Genomic DNA, 12768 nt, shown 5'->3' on the forward strand with positions numbered 1-12768 from the left:
CACAAAGAGGGGGTGGGTGAGTGGCCTGGAAGGAATGTGGAAATGTGGTTGGTTCTCTTTTCCAATGCCTCTGGGATCTACCTTACCCATCCGATAGTCACTGGAAATACGGTATGTGTAATGCATAAAGGCTAAAATAGGAGAAAGCTACAAAGCGCTGGAGGGCAGGGGTCCGAGGAGAAGCGTGTTCTTGCTGGAGAGGGTCTTGGCCTATGAGTGCGAACTGTGAAGGGGACCAGGGCAATATGCAAGGCAAGCTCTGCGGCCTAAGGATCTGGAACGCCCGGGTTCGCAAGTTTGCCGTCGGGTTAGGGGCCATAGACCACACAAGTTGGGGGCCGGACAGCGATAGTCAGACCTCGTACTGCGAAGGTCGGATCGGGACCAAAAGCAGCAAAGAGACTGGGGTAAGCGACCAGTCAGGCCTTCAGCATCTCCGAGCTCCCTCCATTTCCAGGCAGGCTCGGACTAGAGGGAGCGTGGTCTCGGGTGGGTGTGGCCCGCCCTGGCCCGCACGGCAGCCGCCCACCGCCCCGCCTCCGAGCTGGGCCGGCTTTCTGAGGACGCGCGGGGCGCGGCTCAGTGCGCAGCCGCAGAGGAGTACTTCCGGAGGCCGGCCAGCGGAAGTGAGGCCAGCGGAGGGCTGGGCGGCCGCTGTAGTAGGAGGGGCCGTGAGGTGAGTGAGTCCTGGAGCCCGAGTCTTAGGTGAGAGGCTAGGTCCGAGTGCCGCTCGGGTGGAGGGGGCGCGGCCTCATGCGAGGCGCGGTGCGGGGCTCGCGGCTCCTGTCCCCGCGCTAGTTCTCTTGGGAGCCAGTGTTGTCCGCTTCATTTGGCACGGGGAGGGGGGGACTGAGTCCCCACGGGGTAATTGCTCGCCCGAGTCACCCAGCTTCTGTGGCCGAGCTACACCGGCGGCTTCTCGTTTCGGCCGCGGTCTTATGCGGGCTGGGCTGCCTCGGCCACCTCCTCGCTCCCTAGGCCTGGCCCCGGGCCTGTGGGTCCAGGGACCGCCTGGGCCGGCAGCGAGAACTTGGCCGACCTTGCCCCTGTCGGGTCGGGCTGTTGCGGGGGAGGGGAGGCGTGTCCCGGGCAAGGTCCCCGCACAGGCTCCTCGGCGCAGCCAAGTTCCGCTGAGCGTGTCGGCCTCCGAGGGGACCCAGGAGTGATGAGACCGGGCCCTGCCCGGCTCCTGCGGGAGACCGTGTGTAAACATGACAACAGCCTCGACAGGGGCTGTGGGAGCGCAGCAGTGGTAAGAACCAACCAGCGTTGACAGGGGCAACATTCTTCCGGTCGGTGACACAGTGTGAAGGCGGTGGGGGGGGGTGTGAAGGCTGAGTCGGTGCTCTCTGCTCTCCTTCATTTCTTAACTGGACATTTGTTTACAGGCTTACTGGGGGCCGGGCAGGCACTACTGTGCCTAAGGACGTCCCTGTCCTTGGGACAAATGGTACCTTACAGTTAATTATGGAGGAAATGCAGGGCGCTGTCGGATGAACAGTAAAGGACCTGACTGTTGGGCAAGGGGAGGTGATGCTTGAGCTGAGCTGGGAAGAATGACCCAGAGTGAGTTTTGGGAAGGGGGTGCAGGTGTTTTGAGCAAAGGGAATAGTGCGGGCAAGGCCTCAGAGGTGGCGTTGGCGGCTGAAGGGCCAGCTGAACGCAGGATGTGTGGCCGTGAAGGGTGCAAGGCCCCCTTGGAGGCTGTTCGGTCTGCCGAGGTTGGGCCTGGTTGTGAAGGGCCTGCAGGGCTCTGGATCTGTAGGGCTCTGGAACAGCGGATCACTGTGACTAGCACTGTGGTCTAGGAGGACCTCTCTGGCTGCTGTGGGAGACTTAGGCCCAGCGGAGTCCTTAGAAGTTAAGCTCCGAGAGGAAGTGGCTGCGGGGGCCGCTGTTATGTGGAACTTGGGTCAGGGGCGGACATTCAGCACAGAGCCTGGCACACACAGGGGCCTGAACGCTTGAACTGCGCCTAGGAGTTGAGCCCGTGCAGGAGGCGGCAGGATCTGGACCAGACTTGAGGTGCTTTCTGCTGTTATGACCACTGAGTGACCTTAGACCAGTTTCTTGGTCTCTCCAGCTTCCTTTCCCTGTGTGAGTGGTAACTTCCTTCTTTCCAACTTCCTTTCCCCGCAAAGTGGATAACGCCTCTCCCAGGAGTGAGTCACTCAGCGAGAAAGCACAGCTTTGGTAGTCCCGCCCAGCCCCTGTTTAGAGCCTTCCCTGGCTCCCTAGTTACTTCTCACCTGGGCATTCCCAGCCCTCAGGACTTGACCCCCAGTTAACCTTGACCCCTTATACTCTGTTCCTCTAAGATAATCTCTCACCTTCCTGCCCTGGACCTGTGCTGTTATGTTTTTCTTCCCTTCCTTCCCCCTCCAAACTACCATAGGACCTTGGGGCCAAGGGACTAAATTCACCTGGCCACCTGCCTAGTGTACCTTTCTTTCGTAAGGAGAATTATGTATTCTTGGCTAGAATTAGGTTTTCGGGTGCTGTCTCTTCTAGATTGAGAGTTCCTCGAGAACATGGCTGTATCTTCCTCGTCCGTGGCCTCTGTGGAGCCCAGCACAGGGGGCCATTGTTAGTGTTTGATGAACAAGGGAGTGGGTGAGCTCATTGACTGCATCTGCTCACCATGCAAGGGCAGCTGTAAAGAATCCAGTCAAGAGGGACCCCACCCCTCTGTCACATTTTAACAGTTCATTAAGCCCTTTAGAATCCCCTATTTCATGGATTGAGCCTTACAGTAGCCTAGAGTGGCAGCTGTTCTTGTCCTTTTTCACAGGTGGAGAAACCAACCTCTGGAAAGGTTAAGTGACTTGCCTATGGCTACAAAGCCAGTAGACAGCTGAGCCAGGATAAAGGATTTGGCCCTTTTCCCTATACCCTAATAGACTGAGATTGACTCTTCTGTTGTCTGTTTTACCTCTTCCTCTTATCAGGGGCCTGGGGGGCACATGCTGGGCTTTTATATCTCATCTTCAGGAATGAATGCTGGAGCCCTGGCTGGGTAGCTCGGTTGGTTAGCGTGTCATCCTGATACTGTACGCCAAGGTTGCAAATTCTATCCCCAGTCAGGGCCATAGAACCGGCCAATGAATGCATAAATAAGTAGAACAGCAAATCAGTGTGTCTGTCTGTTTCTCTCTTGCTCTAAAAATAAATTTTAAAAAATTTTTTAAAGAATGAATGCTGGTCTTGGTTGGTACCTGCAATTTGCCTTTCCCATGAGCTTTTAAACTATCAAAGGGTTCTATTTCATCTTTAGAAGTTTTGCGTCAGGAAACCAAGGGTCCAGGAGGGCTCCCAGCATTGTCCAAGCTCATGCAATAAGTCTGGAACAGAACCTTTAAGGGTCTGGATTTGGAAGAGCCATTGTTGGGTGAGGGCAGCCTTTTGGGCTGGTTTGTCTTCCCTGTGAAATGTAAGAGAAACCTTGTGTTGGTCATTGCTCTGCAGTGCCTGGTTTTGTGGGCCTGTGTGGTGACCACTGAGTCACCACTGTGAAGGATGTTTCTCAGGAAGGGAACTCTGGTGTTCCTTAAGATGGCCTGATATGAAGGACTCACGCTTCACGCCTCCCCACGCTGCCTCGTCCTTCAAATGCAAGAGCCAGTTGAAATGTCGGGAATGGAAGCCAATGTGGTAAGGGGCTTTCGGAGGGCAGTGGTGTGGGGAAGGCTGAGCACAGGGCCTGCTGAAGTTGAAACTCTTCAGTTAATCCTTCCTTTCCTCTGGAGACCTGGAACTGGAGGGACGCCACCCTCCCACCCCTCCCCCAGGCAGAACCAACTATGATCTTGGGGGCAGTTAAAGAGTCAGGTGTTTGTTCCTTTCTATGCAGAGGGAAGGGAGGGAAGCCTGGATAATCCCTACACCCAGCTAATTTCTCAGCCCCTTACTGGACCCTTCCCACATTGACTGCGCCTTGGCAGCAGCAGGTGTCCCTAAGGTGGTTTGCCAAGGTGATAGCTAACAACTGGGAAACCTGCCTTCACTTATAATTGAGACTTGACTTACCCCCACAGGGTGCCCTGTCCCTGGGATTGAGGAGTCCAGTCTCCCTGGTAAAGGGGAGTAGGGGAGTGGATGGGGATAATACTTGAACTCATCTCTGAGGCTGTGCCTGTCCTTCCTGCTCTAGACCATCCCAATCTGGCAAAACAAACCGCATGGGGCTGCTCGCAGTGTAGTGAGAAGAATCGGGACCAACCTGCCCCTGAAGCCATGTCCCCGGGCATCCTTTCAGGTGAGTGCACTGGAAGAGCGGGGAGATAGAGGCTCAGAGAGTATGGAAGGATGGTGCTGCTCCATGCCCCAGACTCCTTGGTCTTGCCAAGGCAGGTTGATTTCCTGGTCATTTGTTTTTTACATTTTGTAAGTGCTTATAATGGACCTGGTCACTGTGCCTTCCTGATTGCACACAAACCTATGACCACAACAGTCAGGTTTCCAATTTGCTCATAAATTCACAATCTTACATCTTTGATGCCTCTGCTAAGTGACTCAGATTTCATCAGACTCTAGCAATCCAGTTTCTCAGAGTGGGCCACAGGCCCTCACTGAACCTCACCTCCACATTAGCCAGGTCTGTGCCCTGAGGTGTTTGCCTACACCCCTGGCAGGTCCCCACGTGGGACACTTGAGTGCTCTGTGTGACTCTGAGTTGAACTCTGCATTTCTTTACTAGCCCTAAGACTTGAACACTTAGTCACCTATTTTTAATTTCCCTGAGGCCCAGCCTCTTCTTCCTGGGCAAGTCTGGCCACTCCTTTTCTGGGTTACTTGAGTCTTATCTCTGTGTCTAGGGGGGCCTTTAGCACCCACTCTGCAGTAGTAATTCTTGCCTGGCCTGTGTCTCGGAGACCCCCTTCAGCAATGGAAAATCAAATGTTCCTTAGTAGTCCCAGCTGCCTCCCTGTAAGAATTAATGGTTAAGCACCAGCTTGGGGCTACATGCTTAAGGCATGTAGGGGGCCGGGGCACAGAATACTTCAGCTTTTTGCCTACACAGAGAAGGCAGAAATATAGTGGCTGCAGAAATGAAGGAGATGAATTTGTATATTAGATGTTGACCTACAGAGTCTTTGTAGGAGCTGGATCTGGAGTCAGAAGTGGTGTCAGGGTTGGTATTAGCCAGGAATGGGGTTGGAAGTGTGTGTGTGTTGGGGAGCAGAGGGGAAGCTGAACCATGGAATGGGGTTGGAAGTGTGTGTGTGTGTGTGTGTGTGTGTGTGTGTGTGTGTGTGTGTGTGTGTCAGTCAGAGGGGAAGCTGAACCATGGAATGGGGTTGGAAGTGTGTGTGTGTGTGTGTGTGTGTGTGTGTGTGTGTGTGTGTGTGTGTGTGTGTGTGTGTGTGTGTGTCAGTCAGAGGGGAAGCTGAACCATGACCCAGATTATCTAGAATTTGCCTAAAGGGCATGAACGAGGTGTGGCCTTAGCTGCCTGAAGCATCAGAAACAAGGGGAAGCACAGCCAGGGAGTATGGAGGACTCTGTGGAAGTTGCTCCCACACTTAGTTATAATCTCTCTAGTCCTTTGGCAAGATGCTGCTGGGCAGAGCTAATCAAGGGCACAGGAGCTAATCCCAGAGTAGCAGTATGTGCATATCTAAGAGATATTGTGGGCTTGGTTCCAGACCACCACAATAAAGCAAGTCATCATCATTTTTACTCATGAAGGGTCTTGCCTTCAATTGTACAAATGCAACGTCTGTGAAGTGCAATAAAGTGAGGTATGCCTGTATTAGTAATACCAGCTAACATTTAGGCATTTAATTGCTAGTACCAGAGCAGTGCTCTAGCTTCGCTAAATGGCAAACCTTAGCAGTAGCTCCTGGGTTCATGGACAATCAGTTCATTCCTGTGAGACCCAGGTTCCCTGTCTTAAAGCGAGAGGCATCAACTCCTGATCCATCTACCAAGCAATTTATAGCAGGAACATCTGGATTTAACTCACGTATAGGTGGGTTTTTAGGAAATCATCCCTGAATTTGTTGTAAATTACCTTAAATATTATTTAAGGGAATCTTGATTTTTTTTTTTTTATTTACCCATATGAAATATTAAATCATGGAAAATAAAAAAGGAGAAAGGAAAATAAATGGCCTATAATCACATGGTCATGATACAGTAACTTCTAATGTTTTGGTGTAGTTCTTTTTCTAGATGTATGGTTTTTGCTTTTTGTATTCACACTCAAAATATGATTGGATCCTCCTAATTTTTCATTTAATTTTAACGTAGTATGACTCAGCCTCTCTGTTCCCTGGTTGTTGTTCATTTGGGTTGAGGGGCTATTTTAAAGAATCCTACTCTCTTCCTTTTGTATAATTAATCATATTTTTATTCATTTATTCAAATTATTGATTTGGTTTAAAACAGTGTTGATATTAACAGTGTAAATCCCAATTAGCTACAAAGGTGTTGTAAAGAGCCAGCCAGAGGAAACTATTGACATAACAGATTATTGATTTCGTTGCACCTGTATTCTCACAACCAGAGGCCAAGACACTTAGACAGCAGCCATCTCTGTTACAAGGTAACTCTGGCCTATCCCACTGAAGACCCCTTTTTCTTTCAAAGGCTAGGTAATAAAACATTCAGGCTATGAGTGGTAACAGTGTTACAACTACTCACTTCTGCAGTTACAGCTTAAAAGTCAACACAAACAAATTGGTGCAACTATTTTTCAATTAAAACAGGCCCCACCCCTTGTAGGGCATCCTGTTTTACTTGGAGGATACAATAGCCTCATAACTGGTCTGTTCACCTTCCCATCTATGTTCCACACAACAGCAGAGTAACATCTTTTTTAAAAAAAGCTTTTATTTTTAGAGGGCAAGGGAGGGAGAAATATCGATGTGTGAGAAAAACAGCAATCAGTTGCCTCTCGCATGTCCCCAACCGGGGTCCTAGCCTACAATCCAGGCATGTACCCAGACTACGAATCAAACTGGTAACCTTTGTTTGCTGGACAACGCCCAGGCCACTGAGCCACACCAATCAGGGCCAGAGTAATCTTTTAAAATCTAAAATCTAATCCTTACTTAAAACTTTCCAGTGGCACATTATTGGTCTTAGAATCAAAGCTCCTAACTCACTTCACAATGTCTCACAACTCCCCTCACCCTCGTCCTCTGTTTCAGCCATGCTGAACTACTTGTAATCCCACAAATTCTCTTGCTTTTGGCCTCTTATTCAAGCTGCTTCCAACCTAGAACTCTCTTCTCCTTCCTCTAGGAAGTCTTCTTGACACCCAGTGCTAGATTAGGTGCCCCTCCTATGTATTTTGCCCAGTCTGATTGTCTCATCATGATGTGTTGATCTATTTTGCTTTTCTGTAGACCCTGCCCAATGTCTCTGATCTGTGTCTGAGGGATGTGCCCCCAGTCCCTACTCTGGCTGACATTGCCTGGATTGCTGCAGATGAAGAGGAGACATATGCCCGAGTCAGGTAACTCAGGAGCTTCTTCCCAGATAAGGTGGCAGACAGGGGGAGTGCTTATGAGAGGCTAAGGGCAATAGCAATGATATCTGTGGGCTCAGAGTATCTGTTAGTCTTATAGGAGTGGGTGAAGGAATTTAGAAGGGGTGCAGTGGCCAACTGTCTAATATACCTGCCTTTCCCTGGTCCAGGAGTGATACACGCCCTCTGAGGCACACCTGGAAGCCCAGCCCTCTGATTATCATGCAGCGCAATGCCTCAGTGCCCAACCTGCGTGGGTCCGAGGAGAGGCTCCTGGCCTTGAAGAAGCCAGCCCTGCCGGCCCTAAGCCGCACCACAGAGCTGCAGGATGAGCTGAGTCACCTGCGCAGCCAGATTGCTAAGATAGTGGCAGCTGATGCAGGTAGGAGCCTGAGTCAGGGCCAGAATATAGCAGGCTGTTCCTTTCCCCTGGCTTTTGGACAGGATAGTGGTAAAGAAAATGATGGTCCTGGTTCAGGGGGACTTGGGCCCAGGGCTCTAGGGTTGCTCTGAGGCCTGACTAACCTGTAATACTTCTTAGGTGGTTTCTGTCAGTTATTTCGAGCTGACAGAAACCAACATCCTTTGCCAAGTGTCTTTAAGTTCACGCCTTCCATTGGCCCTCAGCAGTTTTCCTTTAAATATAAGAAATAAGCATCCCCTTTAAGCAGCTAACTTTCCTTCCCTTGTCCTACCAGAGACCACCTCTCCATTCCTCCCCGTACTGCCTGCAGTTAAGGCAGAACATTGGAAATGGATGAGAATCTGTCTTCACCAGTGGCACGAATTACCAACCAATGTAACCTCCCAAGCAGCTCATGGTTTATATATCCTCATATTACTCTTTTTTAAATTTCACTCCTAGTTGAGCTTAGTTCCCAAACCTTATCAGTTGTTAGAACACGTGAAAAATATGGTGTTCTCTCTGAAATCTTCATGTATTTAATTCCCTTGTATGGCAGTTTTATAAAGGAATTCTCTTGAATTTTCCATTTATGTTTGTTGGCTACTTTTTTTGTCATCTAAGAGATAAGCTAAAGTAGTAGTTGATGGGAAACTAGTTCTTAGAAACTTAGAGGAAATTTCATTAAACTTTGGGAAGCCAGGAGGACCATCACCATTCTATTTTTGCTGGAGAATGCTTATTCCATTTACAAAGAGCATTCAAAGGAGGGTAGTCAGAAGCAATTAAAGAAAAGGACAAATTCAGGCCTTGGTTCTGTCACTGTTTCAGTCTAAACAAGGTTGTTACTCCACAGCTTTTAGGAACGGGAGCTTTTAGGATCCAAGGCCTTTATTGGGGGTGGGGGGGTGAGGTTCTCTCCTGGAACATTGGAAGGGCCCAGTGCTTCTACATCCTGAAATCCTGAGAGGGAAGGGTAGCAGAGGAACCTTCCACTAGCTTACAGATACTACCCTGGGCTCTTCCAGGATGTCACGGTATCAGCCCAGGAAATGAACGCTTGGTAGGCAGTGCTTGTGAGAAGATACTACTGCTGTATTCTAGCCCCAATGTCCATCCATGCCTGTTGTTTTCTCTTTCAGCTTCGGCTTCATTAACGCCAGATTTCTTATCTCCAGGAAGTTCAAATGTCTCTTCTCCCTTACCTTGTTTTGGATCCTCATTCCACTCTACAACTTCCTTTGTCATTAGTGACATCACCGAGGAGACTGAGGTAGAGGTCCCTGAGCTTCCATCAGTCTCCTTGCTTTGTTCTGCCAGCCCTGAATGTTGCAAACCAGAACACAAAGCTACCTGCAGCTCGTCTGAAGAGGATGACTGCATCTCTCTGTCCAAGGCCAGCAGCTTTGCAGACATGATGGGGATCCTGAAGGACTTTCACCGGATGAAACAGAGCCAAGATCTGTAAGTGTGTGATAAGGACCTCTGGTGATCTAGTTACTATTTAAGTCACCTGTGGCCAATGATTAATAGATGGTACTTCTATAACAAGTCCTCAGTAACAGCCATGTGTTACTCCAGTTTGAGGAAAGAGTAACACTTTACATTTGGTTGAGGTGATCTAACCCAGCCACGTTAGACCAGTAGGAGCTTTACAGGGTTCATCCAGTCCTACTTCTGTCCCCCAGGGGCTTTACCAGTTCCATCCTCATACTGCTAATAAGGGTCCTCATGCCCCACCCTTCAAAGTGGGGCTGCATAATAATCAGTATCTCAAATTGGTAGATTTATTTTGGTGGAAGGAGAATTGCATAAAGTTGGGAGTGTCTACTTTCAAATACAGTGGTCCATCATGCAGACTAACCCTGCAATTTCAGAGATTTGAGAACAAGGGTTTTTTAAGACAGGAAATTCCTCAACCTGACTGCCTATCAGAATTGCTCATATTTGTTCAAAGTACACCTTACACTTAGTAAAGCCTAACCCCCAAGCAGTGGAGCTCTGATTGATGGGAATGTGAGGGAATTTAAAAACTACCTACCTTGAGCAACTCATCTAGCAAGGAAGCCCTAGTGCTCCAGCTGGAGGGAGTGACCACCTTGCAGTGTTTCCAAGTATGGTCTGAGCACCTGCAAGATACACACCAGAGGAGCTGGTTTGCAGGTTCTTGAGCATTGAAACATTTAAGTTTGACATCCAGACCCTGAAGGCTGGAGGCCAGAATGTGCAGCTGGATTTGTTAATGTAGATTAAAAGCTCTTGTGGGAGGTGAAGGCTCTCTCCTGAGTTGATGAAATTCCTGTCGAAGGGAAGGTTACCTTGTGCAAGGGCCCATTTCCCTTTGAAACCCAGATAAGACTAAGTGACTCCCTTATTGCTTCGTAGTGGTCGATCCTTTAAGGAAGTCACTTTCACGTACCTTAGCCAGGTTGGTCTAGGTCATACCCACAGTTCTTTGGTCTCCTACATTCCCAAATACAGCTGCTGCTTTGGGGCTGCCCTGAGTCTCTCTTCTGGTCGGTGTCTCATAAACTGACTCACATTTTCTTTTACTTGCCTCTTACCTGTATTAGATCCAAGCCCCTCCTCCCACCTGTGTCCTGGGATCTTTTGTCACTTGTTAATAAGAGGAGATGAATTTATGACTAAAAATGGGAAAGTAGCCCCACCAACAAAGGGGCAGGAAAATGTGTCAGATGGAAGGCCATTACTCTTGTTTTTGCTTCCAGGTTTAATAATCAGTCTTGACCCTTACAAATAGTCTAAGGACTAGTAAAATGCCTGAGAGAGAGAGAGAGAGAGAGAGAGAGAAAGAGAGAGAGAGTGAATGAGAGAGGGTCCGTCCACTAGGATTTCAAGCAACTATTTTCCAGATATCTAAGACACTCTTCTATATCAGGTAATTTGAATTTACCCCAATCTGGAGTTGGTTTTGTTCCCACAGGTCCCTTATGATGTGAACATTTTACTACAAATATTAGATCTCATTAAAAATATATATATATATATATATATAATCTCACAGCCCTCTTGTTGGGGAAACAGAATAGTAGGTAATCTTCAGAAAACCTTTTCTCTGGAACTAATAAAGGTCAGAATGGCCAAGAATTATTAGTCATTTCCCACCAAAGGTGGGAAAAGAAGGTTAGCCACTACAGGCTAATTCTAACTGGTTTGATTGGTCCTTTACTTCACTCACATTTTAAAGCGATCTCAGGAAACAATAAAGCATTCTAGTTAAGAAATGAAATCTGCAAATCGCTAGCTTGGTTTTGGACTCTGGATTCACCATTTTACTGGCTTAGTAGCTTTGGGGAAACTGTATAACCCTTCTGTGCTTCAGTTTCCTGATTTGTTAAAAGAGAATTGTAATAGCACCTGCCTCATACAATTGTTGTGAGAATTACATGAGTCAATATTCAAAGACATGGGACACTGCCCAGGACAGAGTTAAGTATCCAATAAATTATTAAATTATTAATAATTAAGTATTATTATGTCTCTAGGAACCGGAGCTTATTGAAGGAGGAGGACCCTGCTGTCCTTATCTCTGAGGTCCTAAGAAGGAAGTTTGCTCTGAAAGAAGAAGATATCAGTAGAAAAGGAAATTGATAGCACTCAGCTCTGCAAACTCAGTCTCATGCTCCTGGAATTCCTTCAATAGCTGCCTTCTTCACCGCAGATGTTTCTGCTTCTCCATTAGAAGTTTTCTGCAACATCTTGCCGAAAGCTAGAGCTTGGACTGAAAGAAAAGAGCTGGATTGTTTCCCATACTTCAAACCTTAGCAGAGGCTAAGGCCTGTTTTGAGCTGAGACACTTACTACAGGTAAATGTATAGGTTGGAATGTTTCGGTCTAAAGGCTGAGCCAGAAGTTTCTGGTTTTTTCTTGCCCCTGTGTGAAAATAGGTCCTGAATGACTTACTTCACTGCATTAGACTCCATAACTGGTCTCACTGGACATTGCACCCAGCTGTCACTTTCAGCAGCTTCCTTGTAGCAGAGCCAAGGGAGCTCTAAACATGTATGTACATGTTCACAGGGCAGGAAAAATCTTATGCTGCTCCATCACATACTGGCACCAATGCCCAGCAATCACCCTCTTCCCTGTCCAACACCTAAAAAGTAGCGGTCGGGCCTCTGAACCAGCTGACATTTGGGCTGCTTCTAGGAGGCCTGGGCTGTTTTTTTCTGAAATATATTTTGTAATACTGTACAACCAAATCTACCCACCAAGGCCTGGGGCCTCATTGGTTCCACTGATGAACTCTTGCTCTTCCGTGGACTTAGTTTAAGCCCAGTAGAAAAGAGAAATGGGGAGGGGAAAGAGAATACCATCTTTCTTTCAGGCCCTCGACTGCTCCTTTGTGTTGGGCCAGGGTTTGTACCCACACCATGCATGACTCAGACACCCTCAGGTCCCTTTCTCCACGGTATGTATCGTGTGTGTTTGGGTTGAAGCACTACCTGACATTAAAGGATTTGCAGAGAGATTGCATTTGCTGTGTCCATCTCTGAGTTATGATCCCCTGGTGTCCCCCATGGGTATAGGAGTCCTATTTTATAGTATATGGACTTTCATTAAAAGGATCCTGGCTTCCCCCCTTTCCTAAGAGCTTCTTGTCTCTTTCTGTAGAGACTTTGACCTTAGCTCTTACAGCAGCTCCATCTTACAACTTGCAGTCTTGTCCTCAAGTTCCACACCGAGCTTCTTGTCTCTTTCTGTAGAGACTTTGACCTTAGCTCTTACAGCAGCTCCATCTTACAACTTGCAGTCTTGTCCTCAAGTTCCACACCTGCATCATGGGAAACTGCTACCTGATGGGTCAAGTCTTGGGTAGAACACAGGTCAAATTAGACTCCTGTTCAGATCCGACCCACAGCAATGACAG

General features: G+C 48.2%; 1 protein-coding gene across 5 annotated transcripts; it reads left to right on the plus strand.

The window, feature by feature from the left end:
- Nucleotides 1-612: 612 nt before the first annotated feature.
- Nucleotides 613-12369, plus strand: MTFR1L (mitochondrial fission regulator 1 like). Of its 5 annotated transcripts, none has more exons than XM_090268828.1 (7): nucleotides 613-676; nucleotides 3466-3651; nucleotides 4151-4255; nucleotides 7353-7462; nucleotides 7645-7856; nucleotides 9020-9341; nucleotides 11384-12369. In XM_090268828.1, the coding sequence occupies exons 2-7, from the start codon at nucleotides 3610-3612 to the stop codon at nucleotides 11487-11489; spliced, it is 897 nt and encodes a 298-aa protein (XP_090124954.1). In that variant the 5' UTR covers nucleotides 613-676; nucleotides 3466-3609; the 3' UTR covers nucleotides 11490-12369. The 5 variants fall into 5 exon arrangements, with proteins under 5 accessions (XP_090124954.1, XP_090124951.1, XP_090124955.1 ...); XM_090268825.1 differs by having other exon boundaries at nucleotides 625-705; XM_090268829.1 differs by having other exon boundaries at nucleotides 625-705; nucleotides 9056-9341.
- Nucleotides 12370-12768: the final 399 nt, after the last annotated feature.

Source organism: Furipterus horrens, unplaced genomic scaffold (assembly GCF_987537825.1).
Source record: "Furipterus horrens unplaced genomic scaffold, mFurHor1.1.pri manual_scaffold_3, whole genome shotgun sequence".
NCBI lineage: Eukaryota > Metazoa > Chordata > Mammalia > Chiroptera > Furipteridae > Furipterus > Furipterus horrens.

Coding starts and splice junctions, on each gene's coding strand:
- MTFR1L (XM_090268828.1), top strand. CDS start 3,610: ATGCAAGAGCCAGTTGAAATGTCGGGAATGGAAGCCAATGTG. Junction 3,652..4,150: donor CGGGAATGGAAGCCAATGTG/GTAAGGGGCTTT, acceptor TTCCTGCTCTAG/ACCATCCCAATCTGGCAAAA. Junction 4,256..7,352: donor GTCCCCGGGCATCCTTTCAG/GTGAGTGCACTG, acceptor GCTTTTCTGTAG/ACCCTGCCCAATGTCTCTGA.